At 44.1% G+C, this 14,055-nt stretch overlaps 1 protein-coding gene and 1 pseudogene across 1 annotated transcript; both read right to left on the reverse strand.

Annotated features, from left to right (window-relative positions):
- Positions 1-5,749: 5,749 nt before the first annotated feature.
- LOC102545723 (eukaryotic translation initiation factor 1A, Y-chromosomal-like) lies at positions 5,750-6,567 on the reverse strand. Its single transcript, XM_015241789.3, has one exon. It carries the CDS (start codon positions 6,283-6,285, stop codon positions 5,851-5,853), a length of 435 nt encoding a protein of 144 aa, XP_015097275.1. The 5' UTR covers positions 6,286-6,567; the 3' UTR covers positions 5,750-5,850.
- A 922-nt stretch (positions 6,568-7,489) lies between these two features.
- On the reverse strand, positions 7,490-8,018 carry LOC107033812 (ferritin light chain pseudogene; annotated as a pseudogene).
- Between the last annotated feature and the right edge of the window lie 6,037 nt (positions 8,019-14,055).

Below are 14,055 nucleotides of genomic sequence, written 5' to 3' on the forward strand. Positions count from 1 at the left end.
AGAGTAGAAAGAACCAGGGGGAGGGACTTGGGGTGAAGGAGAGGGAGACCATCAGATAGTACACCAGAGGGTATTTTACCCTGAGGCCACAGTCTGTTCTCAGGAGGGGCTGTTGAGGACGGGCTGTTTCCTGTCTCAGGCTGAGAGTGGGCCAAAGTTTGGGGACCTGAAGGAAGGAGAGAATCTTAACCAAAGTTTGGTTCATAAGCATTTTGTTCGTACTGATGAGTGGAGGCAAACAGCTCGGTCAATCCCTTATGAGGCAAAGAAGGGGAATCTGGAGGGTCTATGTCTGGCCTTTAGGTTAACAGGGCTGGGGTGGCATCCCCACCCCCTCCCACTCTGCCAACCTGCCACCTCCCACACCGCCCCAGCTAGTGAACTGCTCCACCCTGCTAGCTTATCAAAGAGGCTATGGGGGAACATGCCCTTCTGCTGGTAGGTTTCCCTGGTAACCCAAGAGCCTACTGGATGTCAATTCCCCCTATAAGCGGTAACACCCCCAGCACCTAGTGAGGACTTCTACTGCGTCCTTCCTGCTGTCTGCCATGCATGGCGGGGTGTTGCTCAGGACCTTGCTTCTCAAACTGCAGTGTGCATAGGGGATTTCATCCAAAGGCAGATTCTCTTCAGCAGGCCTAGGGCAGGGCCTGGCATTTCTCTCAAGTTCCCAGAGGGTGATAGTGCTGTGGTTCTGGGGAATAACACTTTTAAGTGGCAAGAGTCTAGAACAGAACAATAGCTCCATATCAGAACCCTAGGGGAGCTTTACAAATTACCAATGGCTAGGCCCCGTACCTAGAGATTCTGCAGTAATTGTGTGGCACAAAGCCCACGCACTAGAAATTTTATGTGCTCCCTAGGTGACTCCGACGTGCAGCCAGAGCTGAGAACATTGATCTAAAATGATAGGACACAGTGCCTTTAGTGGTGCTCATGTCATTCCACGCTTACCTCCCTTGCTGCTGTCTTCTTGCTCCAAATCGACCCTTCTAAATTTCCTATTCCAGGTTCCAGAACAATCTACGGGAGCAGGAATTTCCTAAATCACCTTTGCACATCCCTTACTCCTCCTTCTCAGAAGTGGTCATTGGTGAGTTCCTTCTCATTAGTCTGGACAGGGACAAGGTACCAAAGCATTCCCTGAGCTGCAGTTTTTCCAAGAATGATGCCCCATCCTGATAGAGGTTTGAATGGTGGGTAAGTGTGACTCAAAGGCCTCTCCTCTCCTATCATCTCCACTGTGGGCTCTAGCACATTTTGAGGCCTGCTTCTCACTTTCCCCCTCCCCCTAACTCAGAGCAGGGGCCTGTCCAGCGCTATCTGCCTTCCTCTTGGGCCAGGAGCCCTACCCATGAGCAGCTGGACCCACCTCAGAGATGCTAACTGACACTGGCCCAGACTTCGGCATGCTGTTCAGCTGGATACTCCCTAAGTGGGCGGGGGGGGTGTCCATCTCCCTGCCAGTCTAACCTTGGACCACACTTTTGTAGTCGTTTGGTCCCTGCCGTGGTCCACAACTCCAGTACCGATCTAGCCCATCAGATGGGTAACCCTACCCTCAGGCCTCACACTCTCCCCTCCCTGTCGCTGCATAATGGAGTCCCACCAGACCCTGAGATGGGACTGCCACCTCTCCCTTACCCCCAGCTCCCTGATTTCCAGTCCTTGTCCTGTCACCTCTCCCATAGTCTCCAGTTATTTCTAGGGCTGTCTTGCTACATTAAACTTACCCAAAGCAAAAATTTGTTGAAAGTCAGTTTTATTCATTAAAGTGTTCCATTAGGGCATTTCCAATGATGCAGGAAAGTCAAACAACACTGGGCTACATTGCACTGCAAAGGGGGTTTTCTCTGCTGAAGCCACTATTGGAATTTGTGCCATTAATTTTATTTTAAAAAAAAGATATCATAGGCAGAAAGGCTCTAATGGCCACGTTAGAGCCGCTAATGGCTGTGAAATTAGGAAACTGAGGATGTAGAGGCCTGTTGGAGCACACCCATTCCCAGACCCGGGATAGGCCTTTGAAGCTGCACCTATCATATGGCTTTGATCCTCCTAGTCCTAGAGGTAAAGACTAGATGAGGGAGATACTGATGTCATTATTTATACATAATGTGATTTACATTAGGGGCTTCTTTTGTAAAGTGCTTAAGGCACTGCTGATTTATATGTAATTCCACTTCTTGCAGCATCACTTCTGCTTGGAGGATAAAGGCTTTAGGCAGCTCCAAGTATGCTCATTAAGCCAGGCCTAATGGGAACAAGCATTCCCTTTACAGTTTGGATTTATGGAAAATTATGTCTTTAGTAGAAGCTTGTGTGTTTCAGCAACCTAGGATGGTGGCTTTTGAAAGATTTCTTTCTCCCCTGTTGAAAGCCTACATATGGAGAATGTGTGGGTGGGAGCACAGGCAGCTTGGAAAAGAGGACACTGATTGGGTGGCTTGGACTGTGGTTTTACCAGAGGGTCTCCACTAGGAAAAAAGGTGATTCAAATATAAAATGTGTCATCATGATCGTTGGCATTTATGGAGTACCCAGTGGAATGGTGGTTTTCAGACTTGAGTGCACATCAGCACCCCTCGGAGGGATTTTTAAAGAGGCAATTTCTTTTTATTTATGTATTTATTGGAGGGGGCGGATTGGGCTTATTTATTTTTAATAGTGGTACTGGGGATCGAACCAAGGACCTTGTGCATGCTAAGCACATGCTCTGTCACTGAGCTCTATCCTCCCCTCCGGAGGGGTTTTATAATCAGGATTGCTGGGCCCATGTTGAATTTCTGACTTGGTAGGTCTGGAGTGGGGAATGAAAATTTGCATTTCTACCAAGTACCTAGGTGATGCTGATGTATGCAAAAGATACATTTTGAGAACAACTGAAATAGTATATTGGATCTCTAAGATCTAAGACTCTGAAAAGCCCAGACAGTAATATTTCTCTAAATTGTCAAATTTTCCAAGCTTTGATTAGAATTGTTTAAATCAGTATATCCAAGAAGTAGACCAGAAGTCCTATCTGAAGTTTTTTCTTTTTTTTTCTAAACTCTTTTATTTTGAAATAACTATAAATTCACTGGAAAGTTCAAAGAAATTTACAGGGTGATTCCATGCAGCCTTTACTCAGCTTCCAAACTTAACAACTTACATAGTTATAGTAACAATATCAAAGCCAGGAAATTAGACGTACCAATCACAGAATATATTCAGATTTCATCAGTCATATAGGCACTCCTTAGACTGTGTTTGCATATAGCTCTTAAGTAATTTGATCACACGTGTAGCCTCAAGATACTCGATTGTACCATCACTTCAAAACTCTCTCATGCTACCTTTTTATAGCCACACCCACACAGTCCCTAATTCTCATCTCCAACCCTTGGCAACCACTAATCTGTTCTCCATTTCTATAATTATGTTATTTCACAAATACTATATAAATGGGATCACACAGTATATATATTTTTGATATTGGCTTTCTTTATTCAGCATAATTTTCTTGAGGTTCATCCAAGTTTTTGTTATTATATTTATTATATATATATATTACAATTAATTCCTTTTTATTACTGAGTAGTATTCCATAGTGTATGTATTAAAGTTTGTTTAACCATTCACCCTTTGAAAGCATCTGGGCAGTTTCTGGACAATAAATACAAATAAAACTGCTACAAATACTTGTGTGTAAGTTTCTCTGGGAAAATACATTTTTATTTCTCTGGGTTATATGCCTCACAGCACAACTGCTGGTCATACAGTAATCCCATTTTTCAGTTTTGAAAGGAAGTTCCAAACTATTTCCTAGAGTAACTGTACCGTTTAACAGTCTCACCAACAGTGTGCAAGTGATTCAGTTTCCCTGCATCCTCACTAATATTTAGTGTTATTACTATTTTTCATTTTAGCCTTTCTGATAGGTATATAGTGACAGCTTATTGTCGTTTTAATTTGAATTCCTCTAACACTGTGTAACGTTGAGTATCTTTTCAGGTCCTTCCTTGCTATCTATATCTTCTTCACTAAATGTTTGTTAATATCTTTTGCCCATTTTCTAATTTGATTGTTTGCTTTTTTATCATAGGTTTTTGAGAATTCTTCATGTATTCTAGATATTAGTTCTTTGTCAGATATGTAGTTTGTAAATATTTTTCTCTCTTTTCATCCTTTTCGCAGGAACTTTTACAGACCAAGTTTTACATTTTTATGAGATTTGATTTACCATTTTTTCCTTTTATGGTTTATGATTTTGGTGTCAAGTTCAAGGTTTTTTTGTTTTTGTTTTTTGTCTTGTCCCAGGTCCCAAAGATTTTTCTAGAAGATATACATATATTTGAATTAATTTTTATAAAGGTGTAAAGTTTGAATGGAGGCTTATTTTTTTTGCCAATGGGTATTCAATTCCTTCAGCACCATTTATTGAAAATGAATCCTCCACTGGATTGCTTTTGCTACTTTGTGAAAAATTAATTAGGCATATTTGTGTGGATTTATTTCTGTGTTGTCTATTCTCTTCCATTGATCAATGTGTCTACCTCCCCACCAGTCTTTATTATTATAGCTTCTTTCTCAAAATTATTTTGGCTATTTTAGAGCTTTTCTCTTTCCATATAAATTTTAGAATAAGTTTGCCTATATCTATTAAAAAAGTTGCTGGAGTTGAAGACTGTGGTAGACTTATGGATGAATCAATGGAACTGACAGCTTTATCGAGTCTTTCAATTCATGAACCTAGTATGTTTTGCAAGTATTTAGATCTCTGACTTCTTTCATCAGATTCTATAATTTTCTCTATGTATACGCTATACATGTTTTCGTTAGATTTATAACCAAGACTTTTCTTTGGAGCAGTTGTAAATGAGCATTTGGAGCATTTTTAAATTTCAATTCCCAATTATTTGTTGTTAGTATATAGAAATACAATGATTTTTGCATGTTGATCTTCTTTTCCCTTATTGTCTATCATTTTTTTTTCTTTCTTTAGTGGTTAGATCTAGTACTATGGTGAATAAGAATGGTGCCAAAAATGAGTCCCATAAGCTGTATCTTGAACAACACTCCCAGCCCCAGCACCACCTGGTTTGACTACCTCCCACAACTGAGTTAGAGAGGAGTTGGAAATGTGGGGAGGGGCATCTGAAGTTGTCTAATTCAGGACAGATGTCTTTTATTTAATTTTATTTTTTTTATTGACAGTCAGTTACAATGTGTCAGTCTCTAGTGTACAACACAATGTCTCAGTCATGCATATACATCCATATATTTGTTTTCATATCTTTTTCTATTAAAGGTTATTACAAGATATTGAACATTGTTCCCTGCGCTATACAAAAGAAACTTTTTTTAAATCTATTTTTATATATAGTGACTAACATTTGTAAATCTCAAACTCCCAAATTTATCCCCTCCCACCCCCTTTCCCCTGTAACCATAAGATTGTTTACCAAGTCTGTGAGTCTGTTTCTGTTTTGTAGATGAATTCATAGCGCAGGACAGATGTCTTTTTTTTTTTTGTAAGGCAAATGATTTATTCAAAACATCCATTTACTTAGTGGAAGTGGTCAAAATGGGAAAAATAGTACTGCATTTTTTTCCTCTTTTTTAAAATAGATGTGGTCTTTTACCCATAAGCTCCATTACATCAAAAGAACAAAGTGGGCTTAACGTTTCACTTAAGAGAATCCAGCATTACCAGTTTTTAAAGAAATACCTTAGAAACAAATCAGTTTGCTTTAACAAATTACACTCATGCTAATGAAATTTTAATCTTCTTTAATAGGCCGCAGCCAAAATCCAAATTGTTCAAATATCCTCAGAGAAACTGGAATGTAAAATTTGGTTGAGTTCAATTTAGATGTCATCAATGTCTTCATCTTCATCTCCAATGTCATCAAATTGGATTTCATCATCATCTCCAGGGCCAAATGTATCAGTTTCATTGACGTTAGCATGTTCTGTAAGTTCGCCATATGCCTTCAGACTTCTAGCCTCATCTGCATTGTATTTTAAAATTACATCAGCTTTATTATCCTGGTAGTCTCGCAGACCAACCAATATAATGTCTGAGGTATTTACCCAAACCTTTTTTCTCAATTTCCCTCTGATGTGACATAACATCTTTACACCATCAAAACACAACGCTTCTAATCGTCCATTTCCCAACATTTTGATTACTTGAGCATACTCTTGCCCATCTGCTTTGAACACCAGCTCTCTTTTTTCAGATTTATTCTCATTCTTACCTCTGCGTCTATTTTTACCTCCTTTCCCTTTATTCTTGGGCATAGCGGCAGCGGGGGGGAGACTCCTCGGAGGGACTAAGCGTGAGACCGCGCAGCACCAAGCAGGAGTGGGAGATCTGGTCACGTGCGCGGGAGATTCTCACGACCGAGTTCTTCCGAGATCCACCTGCGCCCAACGCTCGGCCCCAAGACAGATGTGTTGAGACCACTCTGGCAATCATAAACAGAGGCATGGCTTTGGCTCCGCGATTATGGATAAGCAACACTACAAAATTTCTTAGAAGCCCCCAGAATTGTGTTCATCACTCCGTGGCCAGCTCCAAAGCCCCAGGTATTTCTAGTGAACAGGACTGGTTATGAGGCATCCCTGGTTGGCTCTCATTGCCATTGTGTAATTATTTGAAGGATCATGATAACACTTGGCAGTCTGGTTCAGTGAAGTCATCTCCTGAGATTAAACACTCAGCCAGCAACCTCCAGTGGCTGATATAGCAGAAGAGGTTCTCAAACAAAAGTTACTAATTATAGATCCTCAGAGTCTTCCAGTGTTGTTCGTGGTAAACTTCATCTGAAAAATTCCAACAGCTGCAACTTCCACCTGCCTGGGTCGGGCTCAGTCCTGCCATATTCCCCTCCCAGCTCCTCTCCTTGGTCTCTCCCCTGCTGCTTCCAATTTGTACATGATTTGGAGGCTTTGCATATTTTTCTCCCTATTGCTTTTTTTGGAGGTGTGGGCGGGGTCCAGTGCTGGTGAAACATAAGTCAAGCTGAATTACTCAGTCTCCTGAGCGACTGAGTGGTTGAAATCTTGACATGGGCATTTTAGGCCCTTGTCAATCAAATTCTAAGTGGCTATGGCACTCTGGCCACTGATGCCTCAGCCCTCTCTCCCCTCCACCCCACCCAGACACATCATCCCAAACCAGCATCAGGATGTCTCCTACTCAAATACCTCTCAGGTTGTGCAATTGCTTAAATATAAAATCTAGACTCTCCAGCCAGCTGTTCAAACTTGCTTATTCCCTCCCACTCCCTCTCCAGAGAAGACCCTAAACTACCTTAACAACTATCTTTCTCACTTACTCGTTTTTGTTTGTTTGTTTGGCTGCAAAAAAGCTTTATCCATTTAGTCCAAGGCTTGGGAGAGGGCTCCAGGGTGGTTAAAAAGCTACCTGATGACTGCAGAGAGAGGCTTCAGGCAGAAGCCCTGACACCAGAGGGGCCCTGCAAAGTCCGTGGGGTTGCTCCTAGTCATGTTCAAGGGTGAGCTTTTCCAAGAGATACTGGCCCGGCCCAGCCTGGGGACCAGCTAGCCTGCAGAGGTGAGTCAGGTGGTCGCCCATCTTCTTGATGAGTTTCACCTCCTCATCTAGGACATGGCTCTCCTGGAAGTCACAGCTGTGAGGGTCTGTGCGGGCAGAACCCAGGGTGTACAGAACCAAAAGGTCCTGGTTTGGGTCCTTCTCCAGGACCACAGCGGCCTCTGTAGTGCCCTGGGTTTTACCCTACTCATCTCGAGACAGCTTCTGCACATCCAGGAAGAGGGCACCACAGCCACACTGGTTTTTGCATTTTCAAGAGACCCTGGGCGCCCTTTGTACTTCTCTTCAGCCATTTCATGAGAGAAGTGGCCCCCGCCCTCCAGAGCCACATCCTCGAAGTGGACATAGAAGCCTAGAGAGCGGTGAGTGTAGGAGGCCCACAGATGCTTGTTGACCAGGCGTTGACGGTGGCCTCCACCTCACTGGAATAATTTTGATGAATATGGAAGCTCATGGTTGATTGGTAATAAGGAGTTAAGCTCAAAAAGTGGTGTTGGCTGGTCCCAGAGGATCAGGATAGCAGAGTGGCTGGTTCTGAAGTCTGTGACTGGGAAAAGTGTTGAAGAGTGGTTGGAGGCTGGACCAAGGGGCATCCCTGGGTCTGTTCCATCCAAACACTGTTGAAGCAAGAGACAGATCCGGCGGGATCGCCGAGCCCACTGTCCCACTTATTTTTTTTAATTAATTATTTAACTTATTTATTTTTGGTGGGAGGAGGTAATTAGGTTTACTTATTTATTTATTCTTGGAGGAAGTACTGGGGATTGAACCCAGGACCTCATGCGTGCTAAGCATGTCTTCTATCACTTGAGCTATACCCTCCTCCATTCTCCCACTTATTCTTTATTTTTAAAATCACATTGCTTTCTCAGAAATTACTGGAGGTATGTTAACTGCCAGACCTCAAAGTACCATCCTCACTCTTGTCCCCCTAGAGGACTCTGCACTGTTTGGCACTGGGTCCACTGATTTCCTAAAGGTCACCCTGCCTTACCTCCCTCCCACTCCACTACTCTCACTTGGTTTTTTCATTTGTTTGGTTGGTTTTTGTTTATGTTTTTGTCTGTTGTTTTTTTAGTGGCAGCTATATTCCATTCACCTCTTTCCCAAGCTCCTCTTCCTTCTTCTGTCCATTTAACATAGATTTTACAATAATCATAATGATACCAGTTACCAGTCCTTGGGCTCTGCCCTGGTGCCAGGCCTTGTATCAGTGAGACTTTATAGATGATATCTCATTTAATTCTCTTAACTGCTCTGTGTATTACGCCCTATTATCCTCACCAGTTTACAGATTAAGGAATTGAGGCACAGAGGGATTCAGTAACCTGCCCAAGGTCACACAGCTAGTTCATGGCAGAGCAGGGTTTGAACTCAGGTTTGATGCCATAGCCAATGAGTTCATTACCAACTTGGAAACTGCTCTTGGCCTTCTCTGCTTTCCTCTCTCCTTCTTCCCTCCAGTTTTGTTTCCTCTTTTCCTCTCCGCACTTGCAAGCCCCTCTCCTCTGGAAATCTCACTGGACCTTGGAGATTTTGCTCCCCTGCCTGAGTGACCTCTCCTCAAAGCTCAGCCTTCAGCCCTCACCTCTTTCTTAAGCTCCAAATATGCTCTCACCCTTAGAGCTTCCTGATGGCCATCTCTTCCCCCATAAGCCCTGCGGGGCCCCAGAAGGCCTGTGGCCTCTCCAGTCCTCCCTGTCCCCATGATCCTGAATTACCCATCTAGTGTCTCTCTCCTCTTCACCACTTAGACTCAAGACCTCCCTTTCCCTTGGATCCCCCACTCTCCACCTCTGTCCAACCCAAACTTTGGACTGAGCCGTCATCCTTCTCCCCTCTCAATAATTCTAGAGGATTAGCTTCCCTGCAGTCTCACCTCCATTTGGTTAGGGCAGATAGTTCCATCGCTTGTTCCTTGACTTACAGGACCCTGGGTTTAGAGCCTCCTGTTTTCCAACTCCATCTAAACTCATATTAGTGATGCCAAATTGTTTTTCATGACACAGAGCTCAAATTGAATGAATAAAAGCAAACTCTTACATAACGCTAAATACCAGGCCCTATTGTAAAGGCTTTACCCATTTAGTCATCACAACAACTCTGGGAGATGGGTACTATTATTATCCTCATTTTGCAGATGGGAAACTGCATCAATATCACGGGAGCTTATTAGAAATGAACATTGCCAAATCCTGCCCCAAACCTACTATATCAGAATCACTAGGGGTGGAGCCCAAGAATCTGGGTTTTTTTTTTTGTTTGTTTTTAATGAGGAATAATACTGACTTTATCACATTGAATATTTAGAGTCTTTGAATTACTTTATTTAGAAAATTAAAAACAATTAAAAATGAGGACTGAAAAATCAGAAAACACATCTCTCACAAAGGACCAAGAACCTGTTTTAATAAGCCTTCTGGGTAATTCTTTTGCCCTAGTCGAAGTTTCAGAAGCCCTTGGCTGGTAGCACTGATCTTATGGCAACCATTACTCAGAACTAAAGAAAAACTGAGTCTAGGCTTAGCCACAGCTGGTTCAATTGGACTGATTTTCAGAGATCAGAACTTGGCAAAGGGAAAGCCATGTCTCCCAGAGCAGAACTTGGTCCTTGGACACAGACGTGTTCTTATTATAATTCTTCAGGCAGTTGACCCTGTGATGGGCAACTTCTGAGCACAGTGAGGGAGAGGACCAACTGGTAGAGCAGTGTGCATTAATGCACAGGCAGAGAGAGTTCTTGCACTTTCCAAGCAGTCAAGTGAATCTATTGTCCCTAATAGGGGGCCTGTCCCCAAGAGGGGTAGCAAGGGAGGAGTGGCAGAGATAAGACATTCATTCCACCTTTATCTCAGGGAGCTAGAGCTGAGAGAAACTCTTTGCCCGGCCAAGAAGGACAGAAAGAACGACCCGACAACAATGAACACTGGTGTGGTCCTGGGAAAGTCAGTTCAGTGGGTGATGTAATCAAAATGCATGTTGCCTTTTGAAGGCGCGCCCAAGGAGCGCCTCGTCCTCAAGACCTCCCTCAATCAGGGGTGTATACCTGGAGGAATAAGAAGGCCCAATGGAAAGACATCAGGTTCACTCCTCCATGTCTCGAGAATAAATCTGTTACAGCTGCTCCATCTCTGGGGACGGAGATGCTGAGAAAGTCAAAGAGAAAAGGGAGGTTATGCAAGCCAAGACACAAGACTCCATGAATCCTGCCCGTTTAAAGCAAAGGGTGCATAGCCCACCTATGAAGGTTTAAAGGCAGATCTACAGTCACTGGAGGAAACACAGTTTTCACTAGGGCCATCAAGGCTGGGAGGTCGCAAGGGAAGTTCCAGAATGCATTTTGTGAAGGATGCACCCTTTCTGGCATGGATGCCTGTTGTCAAAAGAGCTTGCTGTGGAAGCTTTATGAGTGATTCACAAAACAGGGTTCACTTACATTCGTGCCCCTCCACCCCACCCCACCCCCAACTCTGCTCTGGCACAAGGTCAAGGCATCCACCTCCGTGCCCTCTTGGTAGCAATGGGGACCCGCAGTAGGAGGCCATGCACTGAGTGGAAGGAAGGGCTGGCTGACTTGGGAGGCACCACTGGCTCTTGTGACTCTGGGCTGCAAGGAGGCCTCAGAAGTTTAAAATGGTTTATTTATTTATTTTTATGGAGATGAAATTGACATAACATAAAACTAACCATTTGTACAATTCTGTGGCCCTTACTAGCTTTCCTTAGTACATTTACAGTGGCACTTAATACATGCACTTAGCACACAATGTTGTGTGATCACTCCTTCTATCTGAAAGAAGTTTGGAGGCTGTGAGGAGGGGCAAGCAGATGCACCCATCACTCTGGGTGGGGAGCAGGTGCAGGACGTGCTGTCTGGGGGAGAGAGTGGGGCTGTCTGAATGCCTTGGGAATAAGAGGCAAGTCTCAGACGATGTGGTGGACATGGCTGGAAATCTAGCCCTGAAGTCCAGGAGAGAAATGCAGCTGTGTGAGGAGCAAGAGCTCAGCTCTGAACATGAAGGGATGGCTGAGGTAGAGAGCAACCGAGAGAAGGAACTGGACCCCGAACAGAGGCCACATTTATGGGGAGAAAATGGGCCAAGGCAGGAGGCTGCCAGGCTTCTACAAGGTCAAAGGAGGTCTCCTTTGAGACCAAGCGTTCCTTCCCTTTGTGCTCATCTCAAAGGCATTCCTTCCCTTTGAGACGTTGGGAGAGTGGAGAGGGGGTGCCAATGCATGGAAGTGACTTTCCAAGCTGCTAGAGATGGCTGTCAGTTTATGCCAGAGGCCCTTTCTTCTGCACTTACCCCACTGTATTGGATCCCACTATGACTTCATTCTTCAGAGCTTCTTTGAACAGAGATGCACTCTGTGAGCTAAACAGAACAGCAGTGTTCCCAGTGGCTCCCGCAGCCAGGAGAAGAGGGTCGCTGACCCCAGGCCTTGGGCTTTGGAAGCTCCTCTTTGGCCTTCCCTCACCAGGGCCCTCCCAGAGTTGGGGGAGCCCACCTGGCCAAGCAACCAGTAGACCTTGCGCTGTTCCTTCAACATACACTCCCAGTATCTGGACTCTGGGATTCCCGCCTCAGATGTCCTAAGCTTGCTTTTCGGGCCTGTTCCCACAGGTGCACTGTACGGCCCTTGTGCACAGCCCTACGTAGGATAGGGGCCAAGGGGCAGCTTTGGGATGTGGACAGAGCTCAGGTGTGGGGATTGGGGTGTCCAGGTGCCTGTGCTGAGGCCCCTCTGAGATCGGGTGAGGAAGGAGGGGCAGCTGGGGGCTTCTCCATGATCTAATGTGGAGTCCTGGGAGTCTCGCAGGCCTTTATGAGAGTGTATATGTTAATGCAGGACAGACATATTCGTTTAACTGTTCTGATTTCTCACTTTACACGTTTAGATGCGGGGTAACATCTCCTCCTTGACCCTCTTGCCTTGAGGCCTCCTGCAGACCTGTCCGCAACCTTCTTCTTGGGCCTTGCCGTAATTTTCAGCATATTTTCTTCTCCTCAGAGCCTGAAACGTGACGTCAGGAAATCCTTTTTTTTTTAGAACCTTAAAGTCTGAGTGATGAGTGGAGTAACTAAGTGTGCCTTTCTGGCTTCTCCGCCACTCCCTTGCATAGCACCCTTTCCTGGAGGGCTGGGAAGATAGACTTTCATGTGCAGGGGTGTATGAACAATCCTCCCTGCCTCAGCCTAGAAACAGGGCTTGTGCTCATATGCTGACAAATCCTCTAGAAATCATCTAGCCTCGGGCTTAGATTCCAGCTTCACAGGGGATCCTGACCAACCGTAACACAGCAAACATCATGACAGTCATCACCATCTCAGTCACTGTCACTGCCTCCCTCACTGCCACTGCACCCTACCTCAACCATTGCCCCCTCCAGCACCACCACCTCAGTACTTCCAGTACCTCCCCCTGCCACCACCACTGCAAATGCCACCACCACTATCAACATCAGCACCCCCATCACCACCTCCATCACCACTATCACCACCATCAATCATTCAATCAACAAACACTGATTGGGCATCTACGTTGTGCCAGACACTGTTCTAAGCACGTGGGATATCATTGAACAAAACAGACAATGCCCCTATAGAACTTACATTGTAACAGAGGTCTGGGGGGAACCAAATAAATCATAAATGTAATAAATAAGTAAATTATCGAATATGTTGGATTTAATAAATGGTATGGAAAAGAAGTAGAACACAGTAAGGTGGGTCAGGAGTGGGAGGCTGCAGTTTCATATAGGGTGGTCAGGAACAGCATGTGAATGAAGACATAAAGTGGGTGAGGAAGTCAGCTGTGCTAAACTCATACCATTTACTGAAGGATTACTATGTTCTTTCTATACACCCACTAGTTTATAAATAAGCTCTAAAAAGGCTGAACTGGCAAGAACTAAACTTCAAAAGTGTTTAAATTCGGTCTCCAATCAGAATAACATTTCATGAGCTACAGAAAAGGCTGGCTCAGGTTTCTTTTGCAATGTTGCCCCCTTGTGCTGAGTAAAAACAGTGCAGGGGCAACATATTCTAAGCCCAGATTTCAAGAATCAGGGGGTAGGTTTAGCTCAGCAGTAGAGCACGTACATAGCATGCACAAGGTCATGGGAAGTTGGATCATTGAGTTCAATCCCCAGTACCTCCATTAAAATTTTTTAATACTGTGTGATATCACTTATATGTGGAATCTGAAAAAAAAAAAGACAACAACAGACTCTCAGAGAACAAACTTGTGGTTACCAGGGGGAAATGGGGGTGGTGGGAGGGGAAATATTGGGAGTTAGAGATTTGCAGATATTAACTGATATATGTATATATATATATACTATATATACTATATATATATATATAGAGAGAGAGAGAGAGAATAGATAAACAACAAGTTCATGATGCATAGCACAGGGAACTATATTCAATATCTTTTAGTAACCTATGGTGAAAAAGATTATGAAAACAAATATATGTGTGTTCATG

Source organism: Vicugna pacos, chromosome 19 (genome assembly GCF_048564905.1).
Source record: "Vicugna pacos chromosome 19, VicPac4, whole genome shotgun sequence".
In the NCBI taxonomy this organism is placed as follows: Eukaryota; Metazoa; Chordata; class Mammalia; order Artiodactyla; family Camelidae; genus Vicugna; species Vicugna pacos.